The 14386-nt window shown below is 29.5% G+C and overlaps 2 protein-coding genes across 2 annotated transcripts in view; one reads left to right on the top strand and one right to left on the bottom strand.

Moving 5' to 3' along the window:
• Positions 1-10547, top strand: part of LOC107452597 (coiled-coil domain-containing protein 63-like) — a 21095-nt gene extending 10548 nt beyond the window's left edge. Inside the window, exons 5-7 of the mRNA XM_071187720.1 lie at positions 1703-2003; positions 5220-5468; positions 10347-10547. Coding sequence (XP_071043821.1) covers positions 1703-2003; positions 5220-5468; positions 10347-10460 — 664 coding nt within the window. The 3' untranslated portion in view covers positions 10461-10547. The remainder of the gene's footprint in view (positions 1-1702; positions 2004-5219; positions 5469-10346) is intronic.
• LOC107440093 (zwilch kinetochore protein) overlaps positions 1-14386 on the bottom strand; it is a gene marked incomplete at its 3' end in the record, with an annotated part of 65578 nt that overhangs the window by 36387 nt on the left and 14805 nt on the right.

Here is a 14386-nt window from a genome sequence, read left to right as displayed (position 1 = left end):
GAAACAAGGTGTTGCAGAGATAATAACAAATTCAAAAAATTTTCCAGAGAAGTCTATTTGACCAGGTAATCCAAAACATTGCTAGATGACTTCCTATTGTTTGGCAATAAGCTATTGTTACCAATCAATCTAAAGAAAAACTTTCAAATTCTTATTTTTAATCAATATATATGAAATGTTCCTTCACTGGTTGGTTTACCCTACCTTGTTTTCAATATTTCAAAATTTTTGGCCCTTTAAATCTTTTTCTATTCTGTTTTGATGAAAAGTTAAAGCAATTTCAGCTGATCACAACCCTATTTATAGGATATTTAGGAATAAAGCTGTGACATTGTGTCACTTAATCACAATTTTCTAATAAAATTGTGACCTAAAAATTAGGCCGACCCCTGACCCCTCTTCTTTGAAGCCTTACTGTCTGTCGACCTTCATGGTGTTGACCTTCGGCAGCCTTTGATGTGAGCACATGGGAGATGGTCCGTTATGGTCACAGTTAGTGCATAATTGTGATTATACTTAAGCGGTTCATCAATTCACTTCGGTTCCTCTTTTAGCCACGATTCTGCTGCGTTTTAGGTAGTTTAACTTCGATCTTCAAGTGGTTGATATAAATACCGCCCATTTTTGGGAGCATGGGTGCATTCGAGCACGTGATGACTCAATACACTACGATCCCTTAACAGGGATTTTTCATTTTTCTTTCTGCCACCCCCTCGTGGGTACTTTCGCTGTCCGGATGTGATAGCATTTTCCTACGCCATGATTTTCTTAAAGTATAAATCTGCCGAGGGTAGATTTTGAGAAGTATGACTCCAGCGGCATCCAACTCCTGTGTTAAAATTATTTTTACATTCTCTCCCCGTTCCTTGTTTTCTCGAGAGATTTTTGATACTCCGAATGTGCTTTTAAGAAGCTGTCCATTTTAAGATGTCCACCATTAATGCCTATTCCTTTTCCAAATCATGTACCAGCTGGGCGAGGATGAAAGCCTGACAGTTCATCGATGTTTTTTTTAAAGTAAATAAAACAAGGTATATTGTGCTTCCTAGATTTTGTGTCTTCATTTTCGAAACAATTGACTCAAGCTCCTGCTCTAGGTACCTGTTCTGAAGAGAGGTATGTAAAGAACAATCTAAGTCTATTGTTATTGGGTTTGTGAAATGTAATACTTCACCAGTTGCCTTGGATGGGTTATAGCGGCACATGTACTTTGTTGTTGGCACGAACTTTTTTTTTAATGTTTACTTTTCTGTTAATTCCTTTTTTTTACACGACCCCAACCTAACAAAAGCCTATGTATTGCTAATCTTTTGTATATAGACTGAGTTATCATTCTCCCTATATGATGATAGGAATTCTCCTACCAGTACAGATTCCATGCATCTCATCCATTCTTTTACATTAGAAGTCCTTACAATTTCTGTGACTAGAAGCCAGGAAATTTTCCCAATTATTAAATTGTTGACCTTTAAGTAATTCAAAGATAAGCACATGAAGTTATAACTGACTTGATAAGTATGCTGTGATATTTTTAAGGTCTGATTTAGTTTTAAAATTATATTTCAAGGTATTTGTTACTTAATTATCACTGTAAATATTGCAGAAATTTAAAACTTTCAAGTTGAAAATCTTCATGGAAAGTTTCCTCTTCAATTTGTCTTCATAAATACATAGAATTTATCTATTCTTCTCTTTTAAATAGTGAAGAGAAGGAGCTAGAGACTCAAAATGAACAAATAATGGAGCAGCGATTGGTTTCATATCACAGAATAATGGCCCGAATTCAGCTTGCTTCTGGATGCAAGGATGTCAATCGCATATGCAAGACATATCTTCAAGAGGAGGAAAGTAACCTGGCTTTATTTGAGAAAGTTAATAATATGAGTATAGAAATTGAGACTTTACATGAAGAGGTCAGAGCTCAAAGAGAAGAGTTAGATATTCTGAGCCGCCAGTATAAAGAGCAAAATCGAAAAGATTTGGCTGTAAGAAATGATATTGAGGTAAGAAAAAAACTTCAGATTTTGTAATTCAGTTTTTGTAATTTATGATGTTTCATTACATTCAAATTTAATTAACCAAATCATTGCCATTCAAGATAATTGGTATTCTGAGCATTTCAAAATAGTATTTTTGTTTGTTTTTTATGATGTTAAAAAAAGATAATACTGTGTCTGCTAATTAACATGATTGCATCAGTACCTGAAGGTACTAATTATAATAAATGGCTCAATAGCCCTCTCAGAAGTGTGATAGTATTTTTTCTCTGTTTTTCAAGGTATTACAAGTTTAAACATGCAAAAAAATTATTTAAATAAATTAACATGAATTTAGTTATTTGTTAGAAATCTTTATTGGGTAAGTGAAACTATTTTAATTTCATTTTTATAGTAGTATGCTTAAAGCTGAATACATTCCTTAATGAAAGAAGACCTCTGCTGTTTAACAGTTTAAGCAGATAATTAAATAAAGTAAACAATTCTAATTTTTGTTTGAAAAAATATCTCTTTTCCCCCCACTAATTCCATCCCTATTTGTGTGATGAAAAATTATTACTCATCTAAATTAAAGCTAAATAAAATAAAGGCAATAAATTAAAAGGAAAAAAGTTATTTTCAAATGACAGCTAAATAATTTTTTTTATAAGATAAAAATAAAACATTACAACTGAGCATTTCTAATCCAATGATTATATTTCCCTTTTAGTAAATATTGATTAGTGATAAATTTATTTTGATTGAAATGCTGATTGTCCTGATGTCAAATGGTGATTATGATTCTGATGGCCGAAAGAATATAAATGTTATTCTGTATGGATGATTTAATTCTTGAAAGTTTTTATTAATAAGTAGCTAATTTCTTTATTGAGTTTTTTAAATGAATAAGTAAATGCGAACAATACTAATAAATCTTAATCTTTAATAAGTTAATTCCATTTGATAATTTGTCTTTTTTACATAAATTGACTGCTTATTTTAAAAAGATTAGAACTAATTATATTAATATCTTTCTTATGATGTTAGTGTTCTGTCGCACAAATGAAAACACAACAGAAGTGTTTCACGTTTGATTTCGAGAAAATTGGTTAGACAAAAATAAAACAATTTATATTACTAATGCTATGAAAACTAAAATAGAATTTGAAAAAAAAACTGATAAAACAAAATGTATTTTTGAAAAAATGATTTTTTCAATACGTAGATTCTCATACAAAAATGCCAAATTTATTAGGAAAAAAGTATGTTCATTCAGAATAAGTAGCTTATCGTGCAAATAATTTTTTTGTCCTTTACGTTGATTTTTCTGTTGCACAGCAGTATTGGTGTTATCTAGTTTATTTGATTTAAAAACATATATTACTAAATAAGATAAAAGCATGAAAAAAATATGATTTCATTCTATTGAGTACAACAAATTATTAGATTTTTTTTTTTTTTTTTTTTATCTANTTTTTTTTTTTTTTTTGTTTAGAACCTTCAATTTTTTAAATTTGAGGCTTAGAGAGTTATTAATTTTATAAATTAAAATAATGCTACTTGTGTGTTGATCCACATTAACCGAATTTATTTTAAAATTATAATCTTACCTATGTTTCAGTTATTAATTAAAACTAATAAAATAGCCTGATTAGAATGTTTATAAATTCTTTATTTTGCTACCAAAACTAAGCTCTTAGAATACATGTCTCTACTGCATTGTTGACTTGGAACCCTAAGATATTATAAATTTTGATATAGCTGAATAGGTTTTTTCTTTGTCATTATTATCAACTCATTTTAGTTTTATAATTTATATGCCAATAAAATTTAACAATTTGTTTTATCTTATTTTTCTCTTTAGAGAGTTACAATTTATTGTATCTTCCTCTTTTTAAAACTCATCAAAATTTTATTATTTATTTTCTTTTGTATATATTTTATGCAATACTTTCATATTTTAAAATTTATTTTTTTATTTTTCTATTTTGGAATTATTTAGGTTTGCAATGCATCTTAATCATCATTATTTCTAAATGATGCATTGCAATAAAGGATTTCCTGGGTCTTCCACCTTCAATGCTAATAATTTTTTGGAAGAAAAATTATTATTTTTTTGTTTATTTTTGTAAGTATAAATGTATGAACACATTTTATTCCGTTTGTTTTTGCATGGTTGTCATCATATTTATCTTGTTATTATTACAAGAATCTTTGTTAATTTTATTTTGTTTTATTTTTTGCATTTTTAATATCAGTTTGCATTGTTATATCAGTGTAATATTTCAATATTAAATTTTTTCATATTTTTAAACAATTTAAGAGCTTAGTCCAATTTTATTCATGCTTCCATTTTTATGTATGATTTCTCTGCTCCTTTCTTTGTATATTTGAAGGGTTACCAACTTTCTATGCTTTTCAGGAAATTTTCTTTGAGTGGTAACTAAGTTTCTGCTTTAATGTATGATTCTTTGTTTTATAATTTTTTTCAAATTTATTTTCCACACCAGTACATATAAGTGATTCAAAAGTTTATATGAAATCCCACTGGTGGAATTACAAGAAATTCAAAAAGCTTTAGTTCTTACTTGTCTACCATGCTATAAACTTTTTTGCAAAAAACGTAGTAGTTGACAGCCTTGTATTTGACTATAGAGCCTGAGAAACAAATAGCAAAATCCAATATTTTTCTTTAAAGTTTTATTTACCTTTGTTACTTTGAATTGTATTTATTAATTTTTTCTCCTCGATAGTTTTGAATGATGTGGAAGGAAAAAAAAACCCAGCTATTTTATTGAACTTGCATTTCTATACCATTAAAAATAATTATGTGATTTAAGTTACACTAGCTTTGAGTTGTATATTAAAATACAATATTATGTCAATTTATTCTTATTTAATTAATTGGAAACAATATAAAATGGATACACATATTCTATTGAACAAACGTTTTTATATCATAACAAATATCAATTAGCGTGAAATGATGTTGAGAAATTTTGTAATATTATGCATTAAATATCTTATAAATATGCCATGAAAGCTCAGCCTCATAATAAAATCTCAACATTAAATAAAAAATAAATATCATACATCATATAACATATAAACATAAACAGTAAAAGAAATTTGACTTTATACCAGAATTATTAAAAATAAGAAACAGTGAAGAAATGCAAATGATCTTTTTTATTATGCTACTTACTTTTTTTAATCTGTCCCATTGAATTAAATATTTTTTAGAATTGTACTGATAAGTTGAGAATGGAAGCGCAAGAGTTAGAAGACGCTTCTGATTTAAAAGCTGAAGAATTGGAAACAATTAAGAGTGCTTTGAAGAGAATTTATAATTTCTTGGATAATTTTTCTACTCACCGAGTTGCATTCACTGTAGATGAAGGAATAACTGACGATAATGTGCTTCAATACTTGGAAGCCTTAGAAAGAAGAATAATTGATGTCATCCGCTGTCATAAACTTGTGACTGAACTGGTAATAATGATCTCTTTAATCGCTTAATTTTTTTAAATTGCTGTTTTAAAATAATATATTTTCAGGGCTCCCACGAGTCAGGGAGAACAGGGAAAACCTGGAATTGTTAGGGAATTTTATTTTCAACTCTAAAAACCAAGGAAAGTTTCAATTTTTTTACAAAATCCTTGAATATTCCTATCTCATACCTGGAAAATTACCAGTCTTAAAATTGTCAGTGAGTAACTGTAATCAGTTATGGAGATTCGAGTTAAATAATTCTAACATCTATTACAATTATTTGTTGTAAAAATTTCACATTCTAGTCAAACTGAAAAGTTCCCATGCTCATTTTATAATACTTTTTTAACACAGAAAATCTAATATTTCACATTACAAATAAAAGAATCAAAGTTTTCTGATGAAAATATAACCTCAGTTATCAATTTACCTGGTTTCCCTAAAAAAGTTAGAAAATTTTCTTTCTTCTGAAATTGAGTCGGAAGCCTGGTTTTTATGCGAATGAATTATGGTATTACCGTAAGAAATTTATTATATGAAATGGTAAATATGTATTGTATTTTAATAGTTTTAAAAGTATAAGGTATGAGATAAATGTTTGTTCGTTAATTGCTGACTTATCTTATTTCTAAAGAAATCTAAATATTATACATTTTGGCACACTATCCTAACAGCTACCGCATAAATGCTGCAAGGTGCACATTAAATCTGTTGTGGCTGAATTTTTTTGCGTTGATGGTGGTGGAAAAGCTGGGAGAGAGGGATTCCAGCTCAGACACTGTCCACGTTGTCTGACTCTGGTCAAAATTACATAGCAAGCCTACCATGGCTGTTAAAAGATAGAAACCTAAAAATGAGGCTAGGTTCTTGGCCTTGTTTGGATGATGTGTTATAATTTTTGGTGTGTCATCTGTTTTCTCATCATTATTAATTTAACTTAATTTTGACTATCACGACTTCTGCTGATCTTGTTATGTTGTCCGTGTCAGGAACATATAATATTGTAATACAAATTAAATCAAGAAAAAGTTTAAAAAAGAATGTAATTTAATAAAATCAACTTCGAAAAATAATCAAATCAAATTTAGAATAAGAAGATGCTTTGAACGAATGTTTTTTTTTTGTGCTTTTTCTAAAAAGATTATACTATTATCTGGTGCGTAAATATTTGAATTGATAGTTTATTTATACTTCTTTGACCAAAAAGCATTCATTTAATGGTCAGATTAAAATTAAAAACTCTAAAGCACTAAACTGATTTTTTTAGAAGAATAAATTTTGAGACTTGGAAGAAAATAGATTTTGAAACTATTACTTATATAATCCAATTGTTTTGAAGAAATAGGTCAAGCAGAATTTACTTCAGATACTCGAGATCTTATTTCAATTTTATTTTTACACTAAGCACATTTTTAAGTGTAAAAAGTTTTACTTTATCTGAAGTAAATTAATATTGTTATGAAAGTATTCTGCAGGAAAAAATATATGTATATAAACTACTTCTATTATATAACTCTAGAGATATTCATGATACGATATTGGGCCTTTAACATAAATGTTCAGTTCTAAGACTTCATAATTGCCCCCTGGATGTTTAACTATATTTAGAAACAGCTTCTGGCTGCCTCTGTATCTGCCAAATAAAATGCTATGCTTTTTTCTGGTCTAAGTTTTTTACAGTAAATAATTTTTAAAGTTAAGAAGAAAACACTTATGATATTAACAATTAGAAAACCCAAATCCAGTTCCAACAATGATATGGTAACATGTAGGGCCCGGTAAATTCTGTATTAAAATTTTTAAAATTATGCAGCAATTTTTAAAATTATGCATGCAAATTGAAGCTGACCTAGAAAACAACTTAAACAGAAAAAGAAAACTCTATTAAAAAATACACCTTTTATTATTTCCCTGTTTTCTTAAAAATAGAATGCTTAAAATCAAATTCTCACTGTCATCAAAACTCTAATACGGTGCTGCATTCTTTTTTAATAGGGTGCTGCATTTTGCATTTTTGTTTGATTTATGCATTCATTTTGTTTAGTACAGTTTTAACTCAAACTTAAGATGTCTTAAAAATGGCACTATGAACTTTTTTTTAAAATTCGATATCATAGTTTTTGTTTCTAAAAATTTCTTTAATTTATTAATATTTATGTCTAATCTCTTTAATATATTTAATTATATTCTGATATAATTATTACTAAATATGAGTGCATGAAAAAATGTAATTATATAATAATGTTGTTTCTTTTTTCTTCATAGAAATGTGATGATATAAGATGTTTTTCAAAAACTAACAATAAACCATTAAAATCGTTTGAAATGAAGAAATCATTGCATGACTATAAAAAGGAAAAAAGGTGGATTTTCAAAATTTTTATAATTAGGACAGTAAGCGATTGAAAGCTTAATTAATAAGTTTGAAATAGTCTTTGTTAGTTTCAACTATATCAAAATATGAAGTGCAAAAATATTTATACTTTTATAATGAACTTTACATGTCGCCTAAGAAGAATTCCTTAACTGATTTAATAAATAGAGAAATCAAAAATCATGTATAGAGCAGTTAAATACTACAATTCCATAGGAAAGTTGTGCAATGCATCAGAAATTCCATAAGAAAATTGAAACCAATAGAAAATTTTAAAGAAGAAAATAATGAAAAATATAATAATGACAACCGAAGCTGACGTCGTCAGGGGGTACCAGCTCCAAAAGTCATAAAAACACAAAACCTTTTCTATTGAGAGAGCATGACAAATGTCTAAAATTTGCTCTCTCTGTACTCCAAAGGTTTTGCAAAAGTCCAGGAAGAGAGAAAATGAATACAAAAACAAAATACAAAAGTAAATTATATAAATTATTTACAAAAGGAAAACAATGCTCAAATATTCCATAGTTAAACCAAAGCAAACTACTTTCTGAAAATTCTTAACTAAACTGAAATTCACAAAGAAACTACGCCCCGGTTTTTTTTAGAAAATAACTTCTTAAGTGGGAAAACTTTTTAAACGGGTTCTACTCTATTCCATAGTTAAACCAAAGCACACTACTTTCTGAAAATTCTTTACCAAACTGAAATTCACAAACAAACTATGCCCCCATTTTATGCACAGAAATGAGAAAAACATTATATTTTTCATTATTTTCTTCTTTAAAATTTTCTATTAACTGATTAAGTTTTGCATCCTCTTTTAGAAAATGAATTGAATGTGTGAAGGAATGTGTTCTCTTTTCCAAAAAAATATTAAACATTTATGAGCTCTGGCTATTTTCTTTTCCAGACAATGACCACACATATTCCATTCATTATGCTTTAGGTCTAATTTACAGATAGAGAAATCTCAAGCCAGGAAAACGTTACTTTAGATTATATGACTAGGCGTGCTCTATTTCTAATGCTGTATCAGATAAATATATTTCTTTATCAAAAAATAAATAAATAAATAAACATAATTACTATTGATTTAACTTTCTATGCATTTTTTTAAAACTTGTTTTGGTATTTGTTTGCAAAAAACTTTTACTAAGTGTATAATCATTATGATAGAACAAATTTGAACAATTAAACAATTATTTGAACAAATTATGATAGAACAATAAAATACTTTAGGCTTCTAAATAAAGAATTAATTGATGCGAAAGAAAATCAATAAAAGTTTTATTTCGTTATAAATCATAACATCTCAAAATTCTAACTGCACTCCTTATTATCATCTAAAGCTAAAACATTCTAGAAAAAATCAAATAAGACCTAACCACATTTTGTATGGCTTAGCAATCAGTAACAAATTTATTATTTCTCATCTCTTAATCTCTGGGAGTTTCCAAAAAGTTCATTTCCTTTTCAGAAATGAAGTCAAAATATTATAATCTCAGTACAAAAATAAAATGTTGAGATAATAAAATATTTTTTTTTTGATGCTACATGTTTCAAGACTATAGTGGGAAACAACGTAAATAATGTACAAAAATGAACATACTATAGTTTCAATGTTTTAAACAGGAACCTTCCTCAGCACCTTGAAACCAAAAACACAACCATTTTATGTATTTAGATGCTGATGAAGGTTCTTGCTTAGAGAACTGAAACTAGAGTATGTTCATTTCTGTATTTTATTTGTACTTTAATCACGTTTTTCACTTTAGTCTATGTAGTACATAGTATACTCTATTAGAGAGGAGATCGGGCTCCCTTTTGGTGGTTCAGGGCCAGAGATACATAGGATTACTTAGAGCCCCGAGTCCATCCCAGCTTGAGATATAAGTAGTATAAAGGCCAAATTATCTGGTCTCGTCACTAGGCTTTTCATCTGTAAACAAGGGAATTAGTGAATTAGAACCTTTTCTTTGTGCCAACCTGCGAAAAAAAACCAAGACAAAACCAGAAACATCTGAAATTCAAGATGACTAAAAGAAAAATTAAAAAAGACAACAATCAACACAATGACAATTAACGGTAGCTTCAGAAAGCAAAAGCACCGAACAGATGTAGCAGATCGCTGGGAATTTTTATGCCTTATTAATTTTAAACTTTTTATACTCGATGACTGAAACAAACGTTTGTTTAAAAGTAGTAAAAAAGTTTATGAAAATTTTATCTGAGCCTTGATCGATCCCGAATATTTTTGAGTGCTTAAAAGGTGCTTATTTTTTTTTGAAAAATCTGGCTATGCACCCTGTTTCTCTCACCAACGAAAATTTCTCATACGTTTAGGTTAGACAAAAATAAAATAAAATGCTTCTTTTCAGTCTACTAGAAAAACTGAAAAACACATTTTTTTTTAAAATTTTAATTTTGTTTTAGTCATTAATTTTTCAATTTTATTCTTGTATGTTTTAAATTTCTACAAATTTCTCTTTTTCTTATTGTAGCCTCTTCTCTGCCCACCCAGCGAGTCAGATGGAAGAACTAAAAGCGAATATTCCATACAATCCAGATCATTTGGAAACATTCACAAAGACTTTTCACAAAAAACTACAAACTAAATAAAAGTGTAGTTACTCATTAACATTACAAATTAAACATTTACTTTACTAAAAATTTTTATTAATTTACATTTAATCATGAATTTTTAAGGTTTTGTAATTTGATATAATAATAAACTTTAATAACTATGTTTACTTTGTAATATTATTTTTCCTGGTCAAATCTATTTTAAGATTTAATTCAAGGGGTGTTGAACTGCCACCATTGCTTCACAATCATTTTAATTTCACAATTTAAACGGATTATTAAATATCAGCCAGCTTATAAAAAAAAAGTGTGATAATTTTTATATTGATTGAATTAGTGGTACAAAATTATAAGCTTTACTTTTCATATCTTAAATTTATCAATTTAATTTTAGCCCTTGATATATCATTTCTTAATATAGAAATGATCTTTGATTGCACTGTAAACAACAACTCGCAACGGAATGTTGACAGAAATGCCATCTTCTTCAGACACGCCAAAATAATAATTAAAAAAACGGTAAATAACTAGAAACTAAATTTTGCAAATATTTGACTCTTTTTGCTTGCATTTTAAAAGATACGGCAAGGCGTAACTACTATAAAATGGTGAATTATATAAGCCTACAAATTATTTAGAAATAGTGGTGGATAAAAATCTACTAAATTGAATTTATTAAACCAAGAATCACAGTTGATAAATTACCACTTTAAAATATTTATTTACTGTCTGCAAGTTGGCATCTTTGTGTTGAAGACGTCTGAGACACGTCAATTATTGTTTTGACATACAAAACAAATGACGTCTTCGTATGTCAAGAGGTTAAAATGATTTTGACCAGCACTACCTATAAAGATATATACAGTGAAACCTCTCGGGAGTAACCACTCTCTGTTCCACAGTGAATAGGTAATGGAGGTTGGACGTTCTTAGAGGTTTAATCCCATTGACTTCCAAATTGTTATCAAAGGTACATGATTTTTCACAAAAAGATTTTAATTTTAGTCAGTATCATTTTCTTGGTGTGAAGATGCCGCTTCTGTTGGCTTCATAAAAAGACGATTCTCTTCAATACATTTGAATCCACTTATTTGTTTTGTTAATATTTTTTTTATTTTGATATTTTTTCCTGTTTCCTTATTTGACCTTTTCCGCACTTGGTGCGTAGGTTTCCTCGGTCGCTAGGAGAGGTTTTAACGGTTTCTCTTAAATGTTTTCTTCAAGACAAGTCTATGGAAAAAATTCCACGCCTCTCAAATGTAGTCGTAAATAGAAGAGGTCACTACACATAGGTGGCCGTTCCCGGAGGTTGAAAATATTTTAAAAAGCTATTATACTCCAATAAACATGTGCCTGCCTAAATTAGAGCAGATATATATTATATAAAAAGATATAAATAGAAAAAATTTAATAAAAATTGTTGTAACTTATCAGCGGTCAACAACATGTTTTTATTACTAGTGTAGGGTTCAGCCATAGGCAGCATGGCTTGCAGCTTTTAGTGTTTGCCCCGTAGCTATAACGGAACCCTATACTTGTTTTGTTCAGAGATATGTATAATTGTTGCCTGTTGATGAGTTACAACAATTTTAATCTACTTCTTTCTATATATATATACAGTGGTGGCCAAAAGTGTTGACACTTTTTGAAAGTTTCATGTTTTTCAACTTTGTGTGCTTGTAGAATATATTAATTTTTACTTAAATACAAAAGTTTATATATCAAATTGAAGGTAATTTAATGTAGAATTTAATAATGAATACAGTATTACAATATTTGTATTACAAAAAACGTTATGCAACCAATAGTAAGATCTATCTTAGATTTGCATTTTTTTTAAAGTGATACTTACGCAATCAATACTTAGTAAGATAACCCTTATTTTTTAAGACAGCTTCCCAGCTTCTTTTAATTGAGTGAACGACTGTTTGAAGTTCATCTTTCGTAATCACATGGTGCCAAGAATCAATTATAGCTTTAATAAGTTGTCTTTTACTGGATGGACGTTTTTTTCTTACAAGAATTTTCAAACGTCACCACAAATTTTCAATTGGATTGAGATCAGGACTGTTTCTTGGCCATGGTAATATATCTATACCTTTATTTTGAAACCATGCTTTGCATACTTTTGCTGTGTGGCATGGAGCTGAATCCTGCTGAAAAATAAATGGTGCGTTGTTGGGGAAGAGATCCCGGATGGAAGGTATCAATTTTGGTTTCAGGACAGTTTCGATGTATTTTTTGGCATTCAGGAGGCCATCAATCACTTGAATTCGGTCCACACAATCTGCAGACATACATGCCCAAATCATAACATTTGTTAGGTTTTTTGTAGTTGCTTCAATGCAATCACGATAAAGTGCTTCACCTACTCTACGTCTCACGTATTTTCTATCATCACAACCAAAGAGCGATATTTTACTCTCATCGCTCCAGATTACTTGCTTCCATTGGTTTTCTGACCATTTAATGTGTTCTTTTGCCCACTTAACTCGTTTTTCGCTTTGCTTTTGATTTAAATATGGTTTTTTCCTTGAAATTCTAGCTTGTAATCCAAATCCTGATAACCCTCTTCTTATTGTTCTTGAACTTATTGCAATACCCGCTGCTTTCATTTCACATCTAATGGCATCTGATGAAGTTTTTCTATCTTGAAGGCATAGCCGTTTAATTTTTCTATCGGCGGTAGCACTTGTGCATTTTTTTCGGCTTAATTTGGCTTCATTTTCCACTGATTTCGTTTATTACAAAACACGTCTTTATTCAAAACGACTTATGTTTGTTTGTTCTACTAAAATAGACATAACTTTTTCTGTCATACAAATATTTCAATTCTGTTTTTGTTACTAAATTTCACATTAAATTACCTTCAATTTGATATATAAACGTTTGTATTTAAGTGAAAATTAATATATTCTACAAGCACACAAAGTTGAAAGGCTTGAAACTTTCAAAAAGTGTCCACACTTTTGGCCACCACTGTATATATATATTCGATAAAGGAACAACTATAGATATTTTTTTTCCTTTTTTGCGAATTTTACTTGGTATTCCTTTTTCATACGCAATTTTAGTGGCCCTTAGAAGTGAAGAATTTCGCATTTATGCAAATCATCACTGACATGACCTTCACGAGTTGGGACTTGGCCCTTTCAAGAGCAAATCTCCTACCTGTTTTCCTAGTTACCAGTTCAAAACCCTGACTGCTTTAGAAATCTGCATTTTGGTGGCTCAGAGAATGAATGCTCTTGTCTCGAAATGAGGTCACCCGGTTTCAAATTCCAACGATGACTGGTTGATACAAATTCCACACCCGGCTCTTGTTAGTTCAAAACCCTTGTTTTAAAAATCCGCGTTGTGGTGGCTCAGGCGACAGAAAGCTCGCCTATTAATGAGGTGACCCTGGTTCGAATCCCAGTGATGGCTAGTAGATACGAATTCCGAAATTTAGGCTTACTCCGACCACATTACTGACGTAAAATATCCTCAGCGGTTGATGGATCATGATCATCAGGCTAATCGTGGAAGGTTTTCGCTGTTTTCCTCTCCATATAACGCAAATGGCGGTTAGTCATTAAAAAAATCCTCCACAAAAGTAATTTTATCCTAATATTTGATCCAGGAGTTCCTTTGCTTTCTGGATTGAGCTCAAAATGACGAGGCTACAAAGTTGAACATTAGTAGTCGTAAACTCAAAAATTGGGTCGGCTGTTCAACGACTATTGGAATAAAAATTATGTCTAGCTATGAAAGTTTGGACATCCTTTAGCCCTACTTTCTATCGATTTGTGGGTTTGTGTTTAAATATCTAATGTGCTGCGCTACTTATGACTATACGCATACGTGCGTCAAACGTCCTGATATTCGGAAGATTTTATTTTTACAGTTATTAAAGTGATAGAAATGTGAAAATTTGAACTGCAATAACAATATTTATTGCGTAGAGGTATTTTTTTTT

The sequence above is a fragment of the Parasteatoda tepidariorum genome, chromosome X1, assembly GCF_043381705.1.
Source record: "Parasteatoda tepidariorum isolate YZ-2023 chromosome X1, CAS_Ptep_4.0, whole genome shotgun sequence".
Lineage (NCBI taxonomy): Eukaryota > Metazoa > Arthropoda > Arachnida > Araneae > Theridiidae > Parasteatoda > Parasteatoda tepidariorum.
This window is presented reverse-complemented; position numbering and strand designations above follow the sequence as displayed.